At 41.3% G+C, this 23,974-nt stretch overlaps 1 protein-coding gene across 2 annotated transcripts; it reads right to left on the reverse strand.

Moving 5' to 3' along the window:
- Window positions 1-274: 274 nt before the first annotated feature.
- ulk1b (unc-51 like autophagy activating kinase 1) lies at window positions 275-19,339 on the reverse strand. 2 transcript variants are annotated; one of them, XM_072371244.1, is made up of 27 exons: window positions 18,685-19,339; window positions 17,549-17,641; window positions 17,355-17,396; window positions 15,093-15,125; window positions 14,111-14,147; window positions 13,321-13,494; window positions 11,993-12,066; window positions 11,622-11,723; window positions 9,865-9,923; window positions 9,409-9,491; window positions 9,182-9,232; window positions 8,868-8,959; window positions 8,494-8,656; window positions 8,190-8,244; window positions 7,956-8,042; window positions 7,427-7,570; window positions 7,180-7,328; window positions 6,502-6,758; window positions 6,183-6,388; window positions 5,786-5,907; window positions 5,329-5,454; window positions 4,886-5,070; window positions 4,399-4,583; window positions 3,927-4,045; window positions 3,674-3,831; window positions 3,290-3,425; window positions 275-3,085 (listed from the first exon to the last, which is right to left on the reverse strand). In XM_072371244.1, the coding sequence occupies exons 1-27, from the start codon at window positions 18,772-18,774 to the stop codon at window positions 3,030-3,032; spliced, it is 3,078 nt and encodes a 1,025-aa protein (XP_072227345.1). In that variant the 5' UTR covers window positions 18,775-19,339; the 3' UTR covers window positions 275-3,029. The 2 variants fall into 2 exon arrangements, with proteins under 2 accessions (XP_072227345.1, XP_072227344.1); XM_072371243.1 differs by having other exon boundaries at window positions 7,421-7,570.
- Window positions 19,340-23,974: the final 4,635 nt, after the last annotated feature.

Consider the following 23,974-nt stretch of genomic DNA (forward strand, 5'->3'; position numbering starts at 1 on the left):
CCAAGTCCTTTCATGTAACAAATGCTGCATCACATAATTTTGCCCCTCCACTCTATTTTGCTTTGGTTAATTGGTCTCCAGTGTTTCCAAAATGTTCCAAGAATTGATGCAACACTTGCTTTTATCATTTTCCAACTTTCTTCCAAAAGCTTTCTGGATTCTTCCTGAGGTACATTGGGCTTGGCAAGGTTATTAATGACGAAGTAGCTTAGTGAAACTTTTACCAAAACTGCCTAACTGACGGGACACGACAACAGAGGAAATTCACAACAAATGGTCTTTCCTTTCACTTTATTCATAATTCAGCTCCCACACAGTAAAGGCTACATCACACACAGGTACACTGGATAGTGCATCTGTTATGGATATGACAACATTAAACTGCTTTTGCAACAGTAGGAGGAGAAGATGGGTAAGTTTCTTTGGGAATGTACAGGTGGTATGCACAGTTCTCTCCATGCCTGCAGCTTTGTTATTACAATAACAATAACTTAATTTACAATATGAACAGGCAACGCAGAATTAGTCAGGTGAAAAAGGTCAAATAAAAACGTCCTGGTACGTTCTTACAAAACATACAAAAAGAACAGTCTGAATCAGAGTGATAAGTTGTTGTTATATCCAAATATTCATGACGACTATATTTGTTTCACTTCATCTTTGTGCGATACGTTGAACAGGTGCTAAATGCACATCCGAGGGTGTGCCACTGTTTTCTCAAATCTGTCACCCCCGACCCATCATGGCCCCTTTGACTCCTTTCGCAGAGAATCAGCATCAGGATGCCCAACAGCAACGATTGTATGGGACAATAAAAAGTGACACATGCATCAGTTTTATCTGCCACCTGCTTCTTTTTGAGACGCTATGCTCACTGAGCAGAGCAGCGTGCGGAGACAGAGAGCCTTATGGAATGAACTAACACTAGGAATGTACACTCAAAGACACAAATGTTTTTCCAGACAAAAGATAAAAAGGCAGCAAAGTAAATACAATATCTATTTCAATAACTCTTGCAATCTGTTCCGCTGACAGTACTAGTCTACGGGGCCATCGCTAAAACCCCCCTCAGCTCTCACATGTCCACGTCCAATTATAAAATATGCACTTATTCAACACTGAGTTAAAAAAAGAAACTGAAGGAGTTAGTTCAAGCACATTATTAGTGGGAATAGAAGTGGGTTACACTAAAAAGCATGAGATCTTCTGACAATGTTTGAGCTTTGTAAGTAAAAGTGGTAGCCTACCATACTTACTTTACTGGAGTTAAATAATCATCATTTTGCTACAGAGCCAGTTCTGTGCTGAACACATCCCCCTCCACGTTTACACATCAAACAACATCAAATTACACATCCAACCATGCACGCAAAATATGTGAAAGCAACAAGAAGAGGTTCAAATTTCCAATTGGTCCAAGCTCTGAAATCATTTTTTTTTTTGGTGGGTTTATGGCGAAGGCAAACGTCCACAACACAAACAATTCAGGTAGAACACACATTTTCAACTAGCACTGCAAATTAACACGTAACTTTTCAAAAGCAAACAATAGATGTAGCACAAAAAGATCAATGCAAAAATCTTTGTTTTTTTTCTTCCAGTAAATACTTCTTTTTTCTCTTTTTTCCCCCATTTCTTCTTCCAGAAAACTTTCGAAAGGTTTCATAGCTTATACCATCTCCTTGTCAACACCTGCGTCAAACGCACACTACTTTTTGACAGTAACTGCAACACAACTGAAACTGCACTAATAGCAAGTCAGCAGAACTCTCTAAAATAACACATCTACCAAAAAAACTAAAAAAACAACTGGATGAGTTGAGCATGATTGACTCTTTCTGTACAGTACTTAAACAGTGCAAAGACATTCAGACTTCAGCCTTCAGATCAGCTTCAATGTTAATCCTCTAACATTTAGTCTAATATCAACGTCGCTTCTCTCCTGACAGCCCTACATTCATATTTGATTATACTTGCTAAACACCAACATGATTGAAAGAGAAAATATGAAAGAAAAAACAGGGAATGCAATCATGAATCGAAATGACCAGCGACTGTGACACAGAAGGCTCTGCGTGCTGGAGGAATACATCACAGGTTGTTACAGCATTTCTTTTTTAAGCAATCGTGAATGGAAGATGCTGACAGATGACTTTCACTCCGACTTGAATGAAAAGCTACTGTATACAACTCAAGTTGCAGCGGGAGCTTTAGGTGTTCTTTGGACCCCCTTTCTTTTTTTTTTGCCTGTTCACTACCAGCAATGATTTTAAAAACTAGTCAAAATGATGTGAATCCCTTCCACACGACGTGGTGCCAATGACAGGATGTGGTTTTGATATTAAGCAAGTATAGAATCAGTAAAGTGTCAAACAGTTTTTCGTTGTAATCAGCGTATTAACATGCAGCGAATCTACATTAAAACACAAAAACCTAAAAAAAACCAACCATGAAAACAAAAAGAGGCGTAGGACACGACCGTGTGATGAGAATATCTGCAACCTGCCAATCCTCATCAGCGCACTGGGCAAGCAGCAGATTCTGCACTTATCCTCCAGCTTCTGATCTTGGTAAAATATTCAATGCCAGTTGCAAAGTGATAGCATGGATATTTGGCTTTTTTTAATTTTTTTTTTTTTAAAAGCTTTGTGTTCATGTTTTACTACAATGTAGGAATGTGACTACTTGGCAATAACTGCTCCTGCTTCTGTTACCCCTACAGTAGAGGGGCTAAAAATCCTCTTGGCTTTTTTAGTGTCAGGAGCAAAGTCGTCTTTAAGTCCAACACTGGTGACAAGTTTAATCACGAAGAAGTCACCGCCACATTTCATAACTGATGAACTGAAAGATTTTCAGAACACAAGACCCTCAGGTTTCAGCCTACATTTGAGCCTCGTGGTTGTCCTGCAAAAACGGAAGTGTTTCTAGCTGAAACCATGAGACGCGGGGGGAGGTTTGATTAGTCAGTAATGCACTGGGTGCGAATGATCGATGTCATATCCGCACTCTATGAAATGATGCTGGGACTCTCATACGCAGAGCCCTGACTGCAGAGCTGTGAGGCGGCGTTCAATGCACTCCTTACCTGCAGAGACAAAAGGAAGGAAGAGAAAGTCAGAGGTGGGTTCAACATAATGAGTCATCTCTGTGCTCCTCCAAGTCAGGCTTTTATATGAATCAAAATTAAATGAACCACTTCCTCTCCTAACGAATGCTTGATTGACATTTTGAGCCTTCAAGCTAAATGGTGGTGGCTGCTTGTGTTGAGCAGTAAACTGAGCAAACGTACATTTGCCAACACTGAGGATGTCATCCTTCTCAGTAAGCAGCAGAGAAAGGCCCTCCATAAGCAAGAGAGCTTTGTGGTAGCGCAGAACCGATGACTCTCCCTGGTGGAACATCTCATCCAGTGCGGCAGCCTGAACCTGACATCACAATAGGGAGTTAATGAAAGACTAATCTGCATTGATTAAAATAATAAAATAAATAATAATAAAATAAAAAAACTTGCCGCTGGTTCCTTTCCATTCCCCCTATCCTCAATGTTTTAAGAAAAACTCTACTGCATCCATCACACATGTATGTTTTCATGATGTACTGAATGCTAAGACACGACAAATGATTATCTCGTGGCTTGCCTCGCTTGGAAGCCTTTCTGTGTGTTTTGGCTTACCATCTGCACAGTGTGGCTGAAGAGCAGCCGCTCAGCTGTGATGGAAGTGATTTGGTCCATTAGACGGTGCTTCCTGGTGAAGAATTTCTCCAGACGTGAGCTGAGTGAGCGACAGGACGCCACACAGGACTTGTACAGCTCATTCAGCCGTCTCACTACTGTTTATCAACCGAATGGAAACAAAATGATGTGTCCATTACTAAATAGGCACATTGAAAAAGACTCCCCTGTTGCAAGATAAAAAGGCTCATACCTTGTTTGACAGTAGCAGATGGGTAGAGTTTGCCCTGCTTCACTCGCTCCATGGCTGTGTGTAAGGCAGTAGCCAAGAGTTCTGCAGTCTTAAGGTACAAGACCAGCTGTTCTGCGTCACTGAGGAGACAGTTATACACACACAAAGGAATTAATCATACATTGGCATTATTTTCATTCAAATTGGAAAGGCAGGTGTAACAACAATAGCAGAAAAAGTCTCTGCTGGACACAAAACACACAAGATTTGAGGGGTGACTCCTTAATCACTAACACTTTATCAAGATGTTTTGTGTCGATTTAATTTCAGCATTCCTTTTAGTGTTTCTCCAATTGGAAATGAATGGAAAAGCACTCAGTTTAAACCTCCGTTTGCTACCTGACACTTCAAGTCTGAAGAAACCAAACAACCACACTAGCTAAACAACGGCAGTGACATGCACAAACCTATCTGATGATACAGGTGACCCTACCTCCACTCTCGGCTCAGGGAGCTTATCTGATCCGCCACCAGGCTCTGCTGCTGAGGGACGGAGGGATGAGAAATGTCCCCCTGCCCCTCTGCCACCATTGCACCACGGGCTGCAGCCACCTCCATCAGACAATAGGCGAATTCCAAAGTGAAACGCAGGCGCTGCACAGTATCTGTATGTTCCTGCTAAACTCCGACAAAGGCAGACAGAGAGGCAGAGGGAGGCGATTTACAGATAGAATTTCAAACAGAAGACACAAATATTGTATAAAGTCAGGTCATTTGATACATTTCATTATTCCTTCTAATGCCTCAGGCTATTTGCCACATTGTGTTAAGCTCTTTTCTGTTTTTCCTCTCCACTGTCAACAATGTATGGATTTATGCTAGATAGTTTACGTTTCAAGATTACGTTAGAATTAACTCCTAAATAAGTTTTGAAGATGTCTCCTTCCTCACACTCCCTCCGTGGGAAACCTGCTCCTCACCTCCATCAGCGTCTCCTCAGGCAGTTCAGGCGCTTCAAAGGTGACGGGACCTCCCATGTTGGCTGTGATTGGATCAGAGAAACTGTAACGAGGACTGGGAGGGGCCTCGAAGCCATCCAGATAGGTGCCTGTCTGGGGGTAGCGGCAGGTGAAGGAGCCTGCAGGACTGACTGAACTGAAGGAGCCTGCATGAGTTACAAAAAGAGAAAAATATGACCAAAAAAACCCACACACATCGTATTTCCACAACTAACTTAAATTTGGACACTAACACTGTCCTTGGAAACATTAAATGTCCATATCACATGAAATAAAGATGTCTGTTCTATTAGGTAGTGTGTGATGTGTAGAGCATTAATAATGATGCCTACTTCAAACAGAAGGAGAGGGGAAGTAAAAACTTTTTACATGCATTTAGTTCTATTAAGATCTGTACGTGGTACCTGAGCATTTTCTCTGTCTGGAGTTCTGAGGTGGTGTGCTGCCACTTGGTGGAGAACCCACAGTGAAAACAACCTGTGCAGGGCTGCCGGAACTGGGCGCAAAGCCTGCTCCACCGCCAGGAGGCCCTAATTGGCAAACAAATAAATGTGAGAGAGAGATTTATTTTCTTGTCCCACAGATACTGCCAACTTTCATGACATTTTTGAGCTGTAAATACGTGGAATAATTGAGGTTACACCACTGGTTTAATAAAGAAAAAATAACATTATCTACCATAATCAACTGTAACTATAACAAAAAGATTCAATTGTTTGTTCTTAGCATTTGTGAGCATCATTTCAAACGGAAATGCCTACTTGTCGTCCAGGACTGCTGTAATATATCAGCTAAGAAGCATCCATAATAATAGGAGTAGAATATAAACCAGTGAAACCCTATGGAATGAAGCTGTCTAACCTGTTATGTCTATGGCTTTTTCGGACGTCAGGTTCTCTGTGCTGCCTCGATCACTCGCATGTCCACCTGCTCCAAATGCAGCCATCAGCAGCATGTCAGAGAGACGACCAGCACTCTGTGACCTGCACCAAATGGATGAGAAACAGCAACAAGGGCTATTCGTCATCTATAAACTTTATTATGCAAGTTCATATATTTTGTGGAAAAAACAGCTTCCCAGTTTATGAAACAAAAAGTACAGTGTAAAATAAAAATATGCAAGACATAAAAAACTTTAATATTTAATGCTTTGCTGGAAAAAAAAAGTTAATCTCTAGAGGCCTCTTCTCTGTTATACATCTGCAGCCATATAATTATTTCTGCAAATACCACAGTGAGGCAAATACAACAATCTAACCTTCCAAAAGTCTTCGTTTCATCATTCAGTCTATGGATGCAGTGGGCAGTGTGGGTGGCAGGTGTGGCCGCTTGCTGTCCAAGGTCTCTGAGCTCCCCTGGGGCAGTCCTGCTGCACGGCGAGCCAATGACCAAACCTTTCTGTGTAAGGAAAGTAACAAGGTTCGGAGAGCTCGGGGGTTTAGGGAATTCAAAGGGGGGAATGGTCTGAAGAAAGACAGAAAGGAGGGCAAGTTCCCCAAGGTTAGTTCAAACTGCTTGGTAGTACTTCTTGACCTGTGTTTAAAAAAAAAAAAAAGGGTCACACAGAGCTGACTTACCCTGGAGGGGGAGCCCAGGATAGTGGGAAGGGGGTTACGCTGCATAAGCTCACTAAGCCTGGGGGAAGAATGTAGGGGGCGGACAGTCATCAGCCCTGCTGAGGGGGCAGCCACTGGGTCTGAGTGCTGCTTCCTGATTTTGTGCCTGCCACCACCACCACCACACTCCAACAGACAGGGGGCACTGTGGAGCCGTGTGCCAAGTCCTGCAGGCTGTGGGTGTTGCTGAGAAGTTGGCCTCAGTTCAGTCTGCAGAGCTGCAAAGTAAAATAGGACAGCACATATTAAAAATAGTCCAGGTTTCTGACATTAGTCAGTGTTAGACAGCATAAAAAAACAATAAAGTCACCAGAGGGTAGCAAAAAAAAATGTTCAGAGAGTTAGATTACTGTGCACACAAGGTACATGCAACACTACAAACCAGGTTAACTAGCAGATGACTCTTTTAAATACAAACATACAAAAAGCAAGTCATATGTGAGAAACAACAGACTGCTGCAATTAGAATCCAATAGTTCCTGAACTGGATACCACAAACAGCAAATGTCTTTGAATGAAATATCTTACACAAATCAGTGATTTGTAATACAGGCTTATAAGTAGATTTCATTTTAATGGGTCACAAAGCAAAAGCTTGGGGGGGTAGTTTAAAAGAATGAAGATTAATCGCATAACTACCTTGAGGTGAGAGCTGGAATGGTCTGGCACCTCCCAGGGAGAGCCTGCGGGAGGTGGGGGTCGCTATCTGCCCGTACGGGGGTGAGGGTCCAGGTCTAGCGAAGCCCAGCACGCCGCCACTGCTGCAATGGCGCACCGGCGTTGACAGCCTAATGATGTGAGGATAATGCATGTGTCACTGCATTTTAATGAAGGAGTAGAAATGCGCATACAGACTACTATAGACGTGTAAGATACACACACGGACCGTGGCGAGCCATCCTGTTTGCTAGAATGAAGGTTCTGCTCCATACGGTGGTAGTTCTGGACCTGAGAGGGGACTGGGATAGGCAACGACCGATCATGGTTTCCATAGTTGCCACAATAATTACTTCCCGGAAACTCACTGGGCCTGACAACAACAGTGAGTTGAACAGAGAAAGCCAAGAGAACAGTAAGAAAAAAAAAGAAAAAAAAACTGTGCTGCACTCTTAATATAACTTAATTGATTCGAAAAAGCCTGCAAACATTTCAGAACTCATTTGAAAACACAACATAAAATATGAAAGAGATTTTCTCTCAGCTTGGGAAAGCACTGGAAGTATTGAGCTCTATGGAAATATTCAAAGCCATTCAATATGGTGCCGTTTTAAAAACATTTGAATTTAATTTTGACTTTAAATACACAAAATGAATCAATCTCACTTTTATTTATTTATTTTATTTCTGATCTACTCTCCCAGTAACTTTGGACATGACTGGTGTCTGCTTCTCCTTTACAAATAATCAGCCGTTACCTGACAGGACTTGGAGACGCGCTGTAAGAGGGTGAGTGCGGTGGCGTTTTGTCTTGACTGCAAAGACCAGCCGAAGCCAAAAGGGATCTGTTTAGAAATGGAGAAAAATAAATGGGTCACATAATCTTAAAAACTTAAAGACAAGAATCACTTATTTTAACTTATTTTAACAGAATTGGCAGTATTCAAACACATGTGTTGGTAACTGATAAATAACAAGTCCGTGCTTCTCACCCGCTGTTCATCAGGCTGTCCTGCAGCACTTTACTCTCACATGTCAGCTCACCTGCTGGAAAGCCAGAAAGGAAGAAAAAAAAAAAAAGAGCCAAATTAGAAGAGTATTAAAATCAATCATTTATACATTTCAGTATCCAATACACCAAAATGAATGGACATCCACACTTTGCAAAGCTTCACCACATTAAATTCTGAACTGCATAAAATGTATTTTGAATAAATGATGTACAAATTGACTTGAAATACATCAGCAGTGAATATGCTTCATCTCATGGTAAGAAATGGTAAAACGTTTTCTCACTGGTGAAGTGAGCAGGGACTATGACAAAGTCATCTGTGTCACAAGACGAGGAATTCTTGCTGCTTCCACCTCCTCCAGACGAGTCCTTGAGAAGAAAACCAGTGGCCTCCTGGGTCGGGGAGGCCAGAGCTTTGGCTCGCAAATGCTGAGTCTCGAGAGACTGCTGCAGTGATAGGGAGGAGAGTGATGCAGATAAATAAAAGATGCACAAGAGAATATATAAAATAGCAACCAGACAGGGACAGGTCTGACAGATGCGTACTTTAACATCCACTACAACTGCATACTGAAACACAGCCTCACAAATCAGGGGGCAAATGGCACAAAAAAAAAGAAAAAAAGAAAAGAGAAGCAGTGAAATAATGAATACGAACTGGTGGTGAAGCGAGGTGAGAAGTCGACGAGCTGCTACAAGAGCTGGCTGATGCAGAGCTGGGCAAACAGGTCATGGTCGCTGTAGGAGTGGCTGTAACAAAATGCAAGATGTTTGTTAGAAAACTTTTTAAAAAATGCAAGTGCATTCAGGTTACAAACAGTAAATGAGTGTAAATATACACAATCTAATACTGGATCTAATACTATATCTGGCGTCTTTATGTTGAAAGAGAGCAAAAAGTTGTGCCCCTCCTCTTGAGAAAGCAACACCAAACCGAGGTCTATTGAGAAGCGTAATATTTTTTTTACTTACTCTTTTTAACGGACGAGCTCGCCTCCAGGAAAGGATGACAAAAAAACTCACCTGCCAATAACATAGAAAGAATAATGACTATACGAGTACATGACTATGTAGTCTTCTTATCAAGGGGTCTTTTGCCTTTATAAAAGGACAATTTTATTACCAAAGGCCATCTATAAATTATTAAGATCACATGGTCGACTGTTTGATTAATTCCCCCCCGCTAGATGTTCACTGACCAAAGTCCATGCGGTCCTTGTGGTTACGCTGCAGCAGACCCAGCAGCAGGTGCCTCAGATGTTGTGAGGTCTCTCTGGGGATGCTGCAAACCAATATATTAGTTACTACCGACTAAGCACCACTTTTAATTGCATCTCATTTGCTCTAAAAGGAACTTACAGGAGCCAAACACTTTCTCAAAAATGTGGCTTCTTTCACAATTAACAAGGCTGTCTGTATTAGTCAAACAAGCTGTCATGTAAGGTCAGCTGTCATGAGACGTCTACGAATCAAGTAGCAGTCTGGTCTGATCTGCACCTTTAGCAGCACAACTCTGTTTTCTAGCAAGGAATTCTGTCCGAATAATCATGGTCAAAGCTTCACTTTCAGTTAATCAAATCACACATTAAAGACTTTCATTTCCCACGAAGAAACCTAAACAAAGCACAGAAATACATCTCACTGTAAGTCCTTACTTGGGGCTGAGGTTCTTGTTTTTTTCATAGAACAGCCGGAGGTCCTGAGGACTGCTGGCCTGAAAAAGGTCAAAGGTCAAAGTAGAAATCATGTAAATATCTGCAAGTGTAAATATCTGCAAGTGTAAACACACGCGTGGATAACAAGAACACAGTTTCCTTCTACTGTTGATTACCGTCGTTGTTACACCATATGTTGAATTTGAATTGTTGTGCAAAGAACACAAGTTTGAATAAAGCAACAAAATTGAGCTCATTTCAAAAGGATCAGAACACAAAAAATAAAAAAAGCAACTTTCAACAAGGCTTTTTTTTACATATACTTTATAGTTAAGAACTACTTGTTTTAAACACTGCTGTCCCACAGGGTTTCCTTTTATCTCTCCTTCTCTACTCCATGTAAAAAGTTTCATAAAACAGCAAAGAACCAGATCTGAAGCATGTCTCCAATCCACCAAGACCAAAATAACTGTCTGGGAGGGAGAAAGGAAATCAGACAGCAAGGAGCCTGTCTTCTAACCAATTATGATAGAACAGAAGGAAGTGATACAGGCCACAGATGAAATATCACCAGCAATAAACCCAGCTATGACATCTGGTAACACACAGGGAATGTGGTCTACATTTGATGTCTGCAATTCCAGAAATTAGCAATTGTTACAGTTCAAAAAGAACATCGGACTGAATCACCTTCATTTTTACACGACAAAACAAGTCAGCTGTCACTGTTTATCATTGTCACTGTGGCAGCAAGTGGACCTTTTTACTAAAATGCTCTTTCATTCAGGGTAATTCCAGATCTAAAGATGCATCTTGTTAGCTTTTTTTGGCTTGGCATTGGGGAGAAAGCTCCAACCATAACATAAAGCAAGACAACAATTTGTCTTGTCAACTTGATAAAATAACGCAAACTGTTTACAGCCATCATCTGTGAGCTTGGCACCATTCAACTGTGTGACTGTGTCAGGTTCAGTTCCAGGTCAGGCATTTTGTGTTTCTGGCTCAGGTCTCAGATTCAAATATTGGACGGGCTCAGACTAGTTCTGGGTAATCCTGTTTTCTGGTTCTTTTTTATAACCCACAGAGACTTCTACACTAGCTCTCCGCTGTGCGAAGAGACAAGATGAACAGGCTAGAAGGATCACTGGAAACAAAGAACTTGAAGGTCGATACAAATGGTTGATTGGCAGGAGGACAGCCCAGGTCACCCAGCTCCCTCACACATCAGTCCAGCTACTGGCATCTACCAGAAGATGGAAGGTCCCTTCCCAAGAGCACTGGGCTATCAACTGCACTCCATGCATTTCATGCACTTTGTGTGTTTCATGTATCCACATCTTATATCGTGCTTTCACTTTGCAGCACAAATGTCAATTTCATCTAAATATACTGAAGAATCAGGTTTTATCAGCTGATCATATACATTTCTCCTGAAACAGGCTGCACACTGACTGGATAAACGAGGGTTCAGGAAAGGATTCGGTTCAGGAAAGGTCAAATCAGTGATTAGGAACCCAGCAGAGAGGAAGTGAAGCATTGCTGTAACTGCCTGACAGAATGAAATGTAGCTGCCAAGTTAAGATTCTTGTTGTTTTGTGCCTGCTGGTCTGCCCTGCTGTTGCAGGACATTTGTACAGCTCGGGAAAGCTGACAGTTTTGGAGCAAGACAAGAGAAAAAGAAAATCTCTCCAATAGCTCTCAAAGGAAAAATGTTCATTTTACACGAATGCAGAGTTATAGAAAGTGGCTGTATTTACCTGAAAAGGAGCTTTTCCAGTCAAGCACTGAAACACTATGGTTCCGATACTCCACAGGTCAGCCTTGGCGTCGTAGTTCTGGGACATGATTACTTCAGGAGCCTGTTAATGAAAGGGAGTGAGACGTAACAATTATTGGGTACTTTCAAATCATTACCACAGTCCTGTGCCAGGGTTCTGTTGTTTTACAGACATTATTACTTTATATAAGAATGTATGAAACCAAAGACGGAAATAAATGGTCTTGGCCCCTTTTATTCTGTGATAACCTTTGATATGAGCGAAAACAAAGACATCTCCAGATAAAAAGCATTTCAGAATGCCTACACTTATTTGTTCCACATATCTACAATTGTACCAAATCTGTTTACCATGTACATGGGGGACCCGCAGAGTGTAGCCGCCATCATGTTGTTCTGAAGGTACCGGGCAAAACCAAAGTCCGCTGTCAAGAGAGGAAGAAGAAAGAGACGGTGAGCAGGGTATTTAGTGCAAGAGCTGATGTAGCGATCTTCTTACAGAAAAGAATAATGAACTGCTAGAGGAAATAATAAAACAAATAAACACACATGTGTATATATATGATCTGATTCTGAGACTCCAGAATTAGGTGACCTATGAAAGACACAAAAAAAAAACCAACTGCAGCAGCAATCAGGAGGTATAAGATCAGCCACAATGGTCACTCTCACAAAGCCATGAAAAAGAAAAAAAAAATGTAGACGAGAGCTACGAGAGTTAACGAGAGCTTCTGAGTTGACTTGAGGGTTATCAGTGAAAATCTGAGTTTCTATGACAGCTCAGACAGTATGAAGTCTATGGACAGTGTCCCCGCCCACCAAATGAAGGGCTGCCAAGTGCAAAAAGCTGTTTGGCGATGACATTTACAAATGGAACTGAATGTCTGAACTTTGAGATGTGACCCGGCCAAGTTTCTCGCTCTCTGTTTTTGGCCTTTTAAAGAAAAAGGTCACGTGACACAAGAAGAGCAAATGAAAAGTAAAATCTCTGAAGAGTGACGCAATATCTCTCCAGTAAGCTGTACAACACAGAGGAGTAAGTTGGTCAGAACATACGAGGTACTAAATGTTACTAAAAAGGTACTAAAAGTTTTCCGCTGTGTCACCCAACTTTTTTCATTTCACATCAGTTCAACCTTCTATGATCCCATACAATTTTTTTATTTGACCCAGGGGTGTACTCACTTCTGTTTTACACTGTCCTTAAACAGATTTTCAGATTATCTTGGTCATTTTTCAATATACTACATCACAGCTGAGAGTAAAAAAAAAAAGAAAAAATCTCATTTTAGATCCAATCTATATCAATTTCCTGTGACAAGTTCAGCTTCGTATTCGTGAAGCCATAATTTACTTTGGGCAAATCACTGTTAGATCCCACTGCGATAAAACTACGTGTTTTATTGATACTATAAGATTATCACGACTTTCAGACAGTTTTTGCTTCTCTAAGGGATTCATGCACTTTTCTCCTAAACCCAGCAGACTCCGACAAGCTCTGCTCTCTGTTATGTTTTCCCTTCATATCATTTCTGACTATCTTTGCATACCTGGTTACTCATTAATCATTAAAAAGCACATTTAAAGATAGGACAACAGTAAACTGATGATGACTGCTGCACAGACAATCTTGCCGCATGTCCCTGCTTGCTACTTGAGTCTCAACACAACAAACCTACCAATCTTGATGCAGGTGTTGTTAGAGTGAGACTTGCGCCCTGGTGGGTTGGAGAGCAGAATGTTCTGGGGTTTGAGGTCCCGGTGAATTATTCCTTTGGTCTGTAGGACCCTCATGGCCCCTGCTATCTGCTGCAGGAAAACCCGGATGGTGTCCTCACTCAGAGTGCCTTTGGCTGCAGGCAAAGAATCCGTAAATGTAGGAAAGGCTGATTAGCTCTGGGGAAACTTTGGTAAAAAAAACATAACAGACTGGTGACCTGAGCAGTCTTTTGGTCAGAGTCTAAACTAGCATTTCCCTTCAATAAATGATAGCTGGAAGAATAGAGGTTTTGCAGTTTGTGACTCTTGTATTCTCAAGTGCTAACTGCTTTAATCCAGTAATCCCACTTTGTCAGCTAAGGATATCAACCTTTGGGTCTTCTGAATAACATTATCTGCAGCACAAAACAACCATGAAACTACTACTGAAGTTTTCAAGAAGTTTTTTTAAAAAAGACAAGGCCCTTCACTCTTTCAGCTAACTGCTTCAAAAATGTGACACCTAGCATAAGAAAAGGTAGGTGAGGTATTCTGTAAACATGGGTGCGGGTGCTCCAACATGCTCCGTCAAGTTGCAACCAATCTGCTCTCTGAACAATTCCTCCTTAAACCAATATTCAAAACAGTCAAAATACCCCCCCCCCCCCTTCTAGGAAAGCACAATCGTGATTCCATGCAGCACAAAAGCATGTACATGACCATTTTCCATGAAGAAAGATCAAGTGGTAGCAGATACTTTGTTGCACTTACAGTGAAGGTAGTCAGCAAGATCACCGCCATTACAGTACTGAGAACAAGATCAAGTGAGACAGGGTGGGAGAAGAGAGATAAAAAGGAATAACATTAGGAAACACAGGACAACATGAAGGGCTTCTCTGCAATGACTTTAACTTTAACCCCATCTCTGAGCCGGCAGGAAAGCAGCAGAGATCAGAGGAGTGATTTGGTGAAGACTGACACGCTCACAGATTTACACCCCTGTTCCTGTTCCTGGCATTAATATGAATGAACCCAGAAATTGTACAGGGTGAGACGGGCGAGGCTCTTTATTGCTGCCTCACAAGTCATTTCCTCACTGAGACTAAACTAGAGTTAAGACTAACAATAGATAATGTGATCTGCTTCAGGAATCTCAAAAAGCAGCAACCATGAGACAGTATGGGACTGCTCCATATGGACATTTTGTTTTCCACTACAGACAGTACCACCTCAACACAAGCAAACACTTTAATACATCATAGAAAGTATCTTTTTTCAACAGCCAAACTCAGGAAAAGTCTGCATTTCCTGGACTGACCATCTTTAGAGCAAATTACTTCATGGACCACAGGGGTGAATCCCTTGTCTTCTTTGCTGCATAGTTGTCATTTTAGCATGCGGATGTTTGTGTTGGAGTTGTGCTCGGACAGGTTTTTCTGCATGGCTGACAAATATGTTGCATGCACTTTCAAAACACGCATCACGTCGCTCCCTCTCTGAAAATATTTCACTGAACATTCATCGTCACTGATGTTAGCAAAATGGAGACAAAAGCAAGGAGTGAAATAATTCTTCCCTGCCATTCCTCATAAGGTTAAAAGCACTGAGCCACAGCAAAAGCAGTATATGAGTGTTGCTGGCAGCCATTTGCCCCCATGATGCCTGAGGGGTTAGTTAATTATAGCTCAGGCCCTGACAGAGTTGAGACAATACAGCGCTGAGCAAACAAAGCCAAACATCACAGCAAGCTTACCTCCATTACCAGGTACACTGAGCTGGCAGTTTCCTAAAAGAGAGGAGAGATAAGAGTGGGAGTAAACAAACATGTCTGTGACAGACCAACGGGGAAATGGCTCATCAGATGGAGACAGAGGTTATACTGTAGAATCACACAAAGTAAGAGTCTGCACAACTCACAGATACCAAAAATCACCAATTCTTTGCCTGGTAGGTTTGGTTGAACGTTCTGTAAGAGATTAAACCATCCGAACCTCTGCACCACTGATACTTTTTCCTTTCTATGTTTCCAATAATGTGAAATCTGGTTAGAAATATCTTTAAAGGAGTATCAAAACAAATCCATGTGAGAACATCAGCTTGTCACCATAGTGATGAAAAACAGATCGAGAAAAGAGTCAGTAACATGGTTGGGTTTTACAAACAAAATAATAGATTATCTTCAGCTTCTGAAATTCTTTTAACATCAAGTATTTACTGTTACCCACAATCCTTTCAAAACAGAAATAGTTTTAGAGAGGAAAAAAAAAAAACACATACTGCAGCCAACTTCAAAAAGCCATCTTATCACATGGCAACAGATGACTGCTGTCTCTCACTCTGACCTCAATTCAGTATCTATTCGAATGCAGCGTTCAGAGGCCAGCGTGTTTTCAATAGCTCAGCTGAGTCAGGGCTTCTGAAGTTAGTTGCCTTTCGTTTTCAGAGGAGATGGACAGCAGACAGGCAGCCGGTCAGATTCAGAGAGAGCCGGCAGTCTGGCTTCACAGTCCCTCTCAGAGAACACAGGCACCACACCTCTGATAGAGAAAATATTTGGCCTCGTCACTGAAGCTTTATCAGGATAAAGATATCAGAATAATCAGGCTTACAGTGCTATGGTTAGCAATTTTATAAGTTGGGAGAGGATTCAGCAGAAAGATCTGAAATATTTGGCGTTTCATTCTGCTGTAACTGAGTCTTCGCTATCAAAAATCAGCAGATCAGAAAACCCTGAAAACTCAATTCAAGCCCCTTTAGATACCAAGAAACAATATGGAACGGTAGGGACATTTTGCTGATTGATTTGCTTTGGTGTCAATCGATCGAAGGATCCCCTGTTAAGAACATCTGAGGCCGTCTCCCGCCGTGCCGCAAGAAACCTGTAATCTTAGAGGTCAGTCTGGACCGTCCCCGTAACAGAGCGCGTCTCTCATGCACAGACTCACCACTGTGAGTGAAAAGTGAAGTGAGCCCTTCTTGAGTTCGGCGGAGGTAGAGACACAACAATCTGTTGAGAGTGATTTTTCTCGAGCTGCTGATAATGACCTGGCAAAGCTGTCAAACTCATATTTGCCACCAGCCTGACGACGGCACAGGCTCACAGGGCTCACACGATTGCAGGCGACTGACCGTGACGAGAAGGCCATCTAACATTTCCTCTGCACTTCAAAGACGTTCTCAAACAAGAGGTTTCTTATGAGAGAAAGAAGAGCAGCAAAGAATAACAGCCTCGCAACTGAAACTATTGTGTGTGGGAAATAATGGAATCTCGTATGAAAATGAGTATCCCGTTTTAAAGCTGTTGGCAGTCTATTGATCATGGATTAAAAAGGCAAGAGAAACACCTGGTCAGTTCAGATAAGACTGTGCGTGAGGGACGTGACATATCAGCTATCCAGCAGGTGCTGCCATGGTAAGTGTTAGTCTGGTAACTAGGCTACAGGCAACAACATGGCAACCACTGAGGATTCCCTTATGTCAACTTTCAAAGTAACAGCTAGAGCGACGATGAGTTCAGGGGTTATCAATACTGACGGTTCCAGTATATCAGCGTATGTACACGTGCAAAGGCCGTCAATAAACATAAAGCTTTTTGTTTGTGGAGAACCATGAGCAGAAATGTCTGGGACGGGAAGAAATTGGCACTACATTTCCCAGAAAGCCTTGATCACGAGGGTTGGTATGAACAGGCTACGTGACTGCTGGCAAAATGTAAACAGAGGAAATGATGACTGAGATCAACAGAACACAAAGCCAAAGAGCTCAAACTGAAGATTTTCTGCATGCTGAGGGGCAAAAAACAGGAGCAAAGCAAGGTAGAAAAGCTTAATTCAATGAAATAAAAAAGTAGGAAAAACAAAGCTGCTCAAATTGCATGAGACAGAAGTGGGTCATCCTGAACAGATACGTCCAACAAAGCGTCTGCTCTACATCACAAGCACAGAATTAAGGAAATGTGGGACAACAAGAGGTGTCATAGTGTCCTATGTAAACAGAGGCCCTCGACACCACATACCTGAAAGTCCAGTAATGCAACAATGTTCTCATGTTTCAGTTCCTGCACAGATGAAGGAGGGAAAACATTACTTGGAAACTTGTTTTACTTATTTGTCTTAAACACATATGCCTTAAATTGGATGTCTAAACTGTCCTGCACACATTTGCATCGCTAGACGTCTCCTTTTAGTACCATGATAACTTTTGACTTGCCTTCAATATCTTGATCTCTTTCCCCAGCAGCGTCTGAGATTTGGCCAGGTTCTTCTTGTTTATACATTTCACTGCCACCTCCCAGTCATGTTTCTAGACAAACACATTACATTGAAGGGGGGGGGGGGGGGGGGGGGGGGGGTTTGTTGTTGTTTTTTTTGTGGAAGACAAAGCAATGTACTGTGTGGGGCTGTGCCTTCTCTTGGTGCATACAGTTGACAGTTGCCATGCAAATTTTGGTCAACCCATCACTGCACTGCATGTTTGACAAAACGATGGGTTCCACACACTTGTTGTGCTCGGAAATGTGAGATGCCACCCAAAAGCAGACATTTGTCAACTACTCTGCAGCGCTGGGTCACATTCTAATGATATGTCACGCTTTGCTCTAAGAGTGTAACAAACCAAGTGCTCTGACGAGGCTTTCTTCACTCTGACTCTTGTCGTAGATCGTATTTCCTGAAACTCAAGGCAAGTGTCCATATCAATAGATTTTCTGAGCATGTAGTCAGTTTAGCTGTATTGCTGTTGCTGCGTATTGCAATATGTGTTGAGACATACTGTGGATTAAAAACTGACAAGTGAACGATTTCAGTGTTGAAGCAACAACGGCCAAATGTTTCCCCTTCGTGGCATATTTGTCTCAGCAGACGCTAGAAGATCAAACTACCCGTGTAATCACAGCCTTTTTCCTTTTATTTTTTATATGCTTTCAATCCGGGTATAGCACATGTTTCAACGTGCCTACTAATGACCACAGAGGGGGGGTTCTCTAAAGGAAACAATACGAGTGTGATGGCCTATGCTTGGGTTTGCCGAATTGACGAGCAACATCTACACCGCAGACCTGCCGAAAAATAAAGACAGCCACGGAATTCCTATCCATGCATGTTGGCAACGTGTAGCAAGGTTTAAACAAGTGTTTTGGCGTTTAGCGTCTTCCTTTGCTGTTTTTCAAGGAATATCCTGTGCGTGCCACCAGGCCTCTTAAGGCCGTACAATAACAACAAACGTTACAGATGACTAACAAAAGGCGAGCCATAACACCATAAATGCATCAAAATGACTTCTCATCTGTAAATGATTTTTCACAGCATGTATGAAAGGTAGTGTAAGCAGTGCGGAGGGGCAATCACCTCTCGATGTCTGCCTTTGAAGACGACAGCAAATGCGCCATGTCCTATCAGATCCTTCCGACTGAACTCAAATTTCCCCACCGTCTCCATGTCGAAAGTCTGGTTTTCTTCAACTAAGACTTGGATAAATGACCGGGAGGCCTCAGGTCACCCTTCTTGTTAGCGAGTCCTTTCTCCTCCGTCAAGTCGGGGCAGCTGCAGGGATATTCACCCCCTCTTTCGCTTGCCATGGACTGGCTTCCCAAAAACAAACTGTCTTCTCCTCTCATGTTCGCACGGATACGTTTTGGAGTTTAACTCCTAACAAAGCTGCCCGACTATTTCCATCTTAGACGGAGCGGCCAACAAGAAGTTAGCTAAGTTGACCAACGACAGTCGGACGGGATCTGCTCCTTGCAGCTGTTTTCGAAGTGCCACCTTAAAAAGCAGCTCGCTGCATTTTGTTTATATACGGGAGGTCTGGACTTCTGTCGTCTACAGAGTCCACACGGTGAAAGGAGCGCTAACTGTCAACTTAAAAGTAGTTAACAGTGTTTAATGTCCACTCAGCAGGTCACTACTCCCTGTAATGTCTAATATGTTAGCAGCTGACTCGCCGAAAGTTACAGCATCGATGGTCCCAACAAAGCAGCTTCCAGTCTAGCTTTACCAGCGCGCATGCGCAATACATTAACAGCTGTAGGTTTTGACGTCACTCATCGGTTTTGGGTTGAACACAAAACAAATGAACATGGCATCTTGATATCAGCGTGTCAGACACACATACATGTGTAAAGTCTGAAATGTTGCTATGACCGAACCCTTGCTCCCCTTTTATAAGATAAACGTAAAAAAATAACAAAACAAATTATAGCCAAAGTTATTTGAAAAGATGCGAAAACTAAACTAAAAAAATAACAGGTCAGCCCTTTTCATTTGCTTTTTTTTCTTCTCTAGCTGCTCTCCATGTTTCTTTTTTTTTAAATGAATATTGGCACTGAGGTATCTAATGCAACAATAATTTGAAATAACATTTCGAGAAAATTGTTTCCCTCCCAATGCAATCGTGTTAACAACATGTTTTCTTGATTCACCCTGTAAATGGTGACTACACAATAATGTACAATAGATCAAAATAAAAAAATAGATAGCGCTTCAAGGTAGGAGGAAGAACCATCATCATTACAATTATCTTTATTATGATATGCATCATCGTTGACAGCACCATGAACTGATTTGTAAGCCGAATAATATTGGAAAGACTGTGATAACACAAAACAAGATATGAAAAAAGGAAAGCACTACCGAGATGGTTGAAAAAAATGTTTGCAAGGAGATAAAATGCAAGAGAAGACTATCTAGAGAGCTGTAATGGTAGGACAGTGTCCAACACTGAACATTATGTAGAAACGTGTCATTTCAACTTGTGGCTGTGCTATAATCAAAAGTGTGAGACAGACATTTTATCAAGTTTGAAATGTTTTGGGCAGACAACTTTCCAAAAGTCTGAGTACAGTTGGATCATCAGGGAAAATACTGACTGATCACAGAAAAATGAGCTATGAAAAGCTTTTTTGGTGTGGAGCAAACATTCGACCTTATGTTTTTTTGTTTGATTTCCTAAAAAAGACAATTGATTGGACTTCTCCATTCTTTTTAAAATACACCAAAAAAAAAGAACCCTTCACCGGACACACTTTAACATCAGAGAGACTTAGAAATTTTATCAGTACTTCATGTGCACAATTATAACAACCACAGCCATTCTTTTACACCGTATGGTCAAGTATCATCTCTTCCTCATGTAGTAAAAGTAGTAATGTCAAGGAGCTTTGAATTGCAGACCTGCAATCTCTATAAATGCTTAACATCCTTTAAACGTTTCAGTGTGTGCTGTATGCCCCCATCACACTCCGCTGTCTTAAGCCCAGACATGAATGTCAACACTAACTGCAAGGTCTCAAGAATAGAATGCGCAAAAACGATTTATAGAGTGATTCTACCCTATAGATTTTCATTTATATGGCTGAGGTGATGAATTTCTGATTTGCACTGCACTGATTGGCTATCACAGTATCCTTGGAAGAAGGTTCTTCCATAAATGTAGGTGATGAATGTTATCATAGTAATGCTTGAAACCTGCGGGTTATTAAGAATTTCAAAAAGAATATGGCTTCGATTACTATTAGATTCTTTTTTTTTTTTTTTTAGAAAATCCTAAAAGTAAACGAAGACAATCCTGTTAAATATTACAAAAATGTAATTGTTCAATTATTGTTTAAGGAACAAGTACATGTCACTGAGTCCCAAAAGCATGTGGGTTTAGTGCGATGTTGTGTGTTTTAGTGTATGTTGTGACAATAACTGTTGGTCAGTACGGCACATTTGCTTTAAGAAATTTTGGTCCACTTATTCATACAAAACAATTAGCCTGACATGCATGCTTTTGGGTGGTGGGAGGACTTTGTATGGATCATGTCACATTTCATAACACCCATTCTATCCTTTTAAACCATTCTGTAGCAAAACAACTTGAGCGGGTGGATTTGCTCTGTTGCTGCATGGTCTGCTTTGTGTTCATGGAGTCCAAACGTTAGTGATGGTTTTTATAACTTTTTGCAGCTTGATGAGAATCAACATCTCACACTGTATAAGGTCCTCCAATATGCATGCCACAAAAAAAGACCTCCACAGACATGTTGTGAAGATCAAACTTGGACAAGTTCCTCTTCTGTAAACACAACTGGGCATCCACCATACCTGAAGGCCATCCCACTTATTGAAAAAAACATTTGACTTCTATCTCACCTAATCTCAGAAGGTCATATAAATTTCCACTCACATGAATATTATATTGGATTAGATTCCCAGTAACCAACCAAATGGGTCTCTTGCCCAGTGCACTTATTGAATGTAGTAATATATCTAAAAGTAATACAAGCAGTAATACATTTTTTGCTGGAGATGGGTGATGAATATTTAGAGATCATTGTGTTAAAGTAACAGATGAGGGCAGTAGAGGGCTGTAAAAGAGATCAGTTCAACTTTTTTCATTGGTGTTAAACCTTCTAGGGGAATTCAAACTTTTAAGCAATATTCTAATCTGATCATTCCTTTAATTGTCTGTATAGTACTCTGAGACACCCGTAGCTCTGCTTGATCTCTGTAAGCTCATTATGAGAGTGTTTTCGCCTTAGATGGTGGAGAGTGCAACTTCAACTCCTTATTGTGTGAAACTGCTGCAGTCATAGTAATTCACTTCAGCCAAAAAAAAAAAACCAATCAGAAATCTGTCCATGTAATGATGCACCACTGATCACAGGCTGCCATCATGTGTGTATAGTGATGTATTTATATATTGTTGAAAAATCATTCATTCACCTTTCACTTTACTAGCCTTCAGCATGTTTCATGGTGTCAGACTGTATAGGACAGCTGGACTCTTCTGCTGAAGGCTACATTGCAGGTGTGCACTCTGCGGGAGTTTTGCCCTGGTTCGAACTGCTTCTGCTGGTCCAATAGAATGATTCATTGGTTGCTCCTGGCCTACTTTATGCCTCTGCTTGTGTCTCGTGTCCAAGGCCTTCAGGTGTTCACTCTGCTTGGAGAGGGGACTTTTAAGCAAAAAAAAATTATGCATGTGCACTGCATATACAAAATATATGAAAGATGCCCATCAAACTCCAGTTTGAGTAGAGCTGGAAAATTGGATGCTTACCAGGGTGTCACATCAGCCTTTGTTTTAATTACACATTTTAATCAGTTAAGAGGTGAGGAGACAACGTGTTGTGTACATTCTTGCTCAAGACAAGATTTCAGCTGCTTAGCAGTCCGTAGTTGTCTGATTCTTGGGAAAAGAACTGTTCCCGTACCCGGGAAAAGGTGTCATTTTGATGTTATTAGTCAAGCCGAATACTGATGCTCCACCATACCGTCACAGACGCTTGCTATTGCACCTTCGACTGATAACAGCCTAGATAATCTTTCTCACCTGTAATCTGAAGAATGCCTCATAAAGGTGTTACTTCAGTGTTTTGTACATTTTCCAGTGTTTCTCAGAAACTCTCTATTTTCTAAATGCAATAAGGTTGGTCAGTAAACGCTCTGAAAATAATTACCCTTGTACTTGTGTCTCGTAAATAAAAGTTCAAACAAATTAACATTAACTATTCAAGTTTTTGAGATATAAACAAAAAACTTCATAACATCTCTGGAAATTAGGTCAGATTCATATTATTATGATTCATAACTGTTAACTTATTGCTGCCAAGTAGTTGTTTTTCCAATTGTAAAACACTTTTTGCTACACACCTGGTGCATTTTGAATCACTCTGCTGCCTCCTCCAAGGCCACTCTTTATGCAGCTACCATCAAGTAGTGTGGTGCTGCTTCTTGCTCATCTCTTTAGCCTTTCATGCAGATGGATGGCTACTAATCTCACCATGAAGGTCACTGCTTTTTCAAACCCACCATGGCATTGAATGCACATATAAGACTTGATCAGCGTAACAGTTTTGTCTGCACACTGCATTGCTATGCTGAAGCTTGTGATTCCCACCAATAGGTTATGGCAGATAATTAAACTGAGAATCTCAAGGAAATCCAACACTCTGCAATAAACCAAGGAAAACTTACAGATGGGGGAGGACATTTGTAGTCATAGAGTGGATGCAAAGCTTTTCTAAAGCAGCTCTAAGTCCTGCTAAAAACACAAGTTTACACATGGCTGAGGTCTGTTTAGCCGAGCTAGTTCCAGGGTGCTTGTGCTGGGTATGCTGCAATTAGTCACCTTTGACTCTACTCTCGTTTCCTTTCAGTTCGAATAAGACAGGTATTTACTAAATAAAATATATATCTGACAGGTATTTACTAAATAAATATATCAGTTTGTCCACCACAGAAAAGCTAACCCTTTGTCTATTCTTTGCAACAGCGGTGCATACATGTCCATTAAGGTGAAGTCTCACATTGTCCCTTACTGTCACTTTGTCACACTATACATCAACAGTTGAGGTGATGCCTCTTCTTTTGGACTGATTCCTGCTGTATGCCGTCTTGTGTGTCAACAGGAGTTGAATCCAATATGACCTTTAGTGGAATGTGACAGCAGAGGGCTGCCAGAGCCCAGTCTGATGAGTCTGCCAAACGACTCTGTCACTATGCAAGCTCCTTCTGCAGATACTCTCCTCAAAAACACTCCCACGAGAGAAGGAGCAAAGACTTCTGACAGCAGTGAAGCAGCACAGTTACATGTTTAACAGCACATCACCCCCTCCAATGGCTATTAGCATTGTCTTTTTACTTACTGTGT

This window comes from Leuresthes tenuis, unplaced genomic scaffold (assembly GCF_036924035.1).
Source record: "Leuresthes tenuis unplaced genomic scaffold, fLeuTen1.0.hap1 SCAF_19, whole genome shotgun sequence".
Taxonomy (NCBI): Eukaryota; Metazoa; Chordata; class Actinopteri; order Atheriniformes; family Atherinopsidae; genus Leuresthes; species Leuresthes tenuis.

Excerpts from the sequence above, each read along its gene's own strand:
- ulk1b (XM_072371243.1), bottom strand. The coding sequence starts at position 18,774 with ATGGAGACGGTGGGGAAATTTGAGTTCAGTCGGAAGGATCTGATAGGA. Across the intron at positions 9,492-9,864 it reads AACAAGAACCTCAGCCCCAA|CATCCCCAGAGAGACCTCAC; the intron begins GTAAGGACTTAC and ends ATTGGTTTGCAG. Across the intron at positions 6,389-6,501 it reads TCCTGGGCTCCCCCTCCAGG|ACCATTCCCCCCTTTGAATT; the intron begins GTAAGTCAGCTC and ends GTCTTTCTTCAG.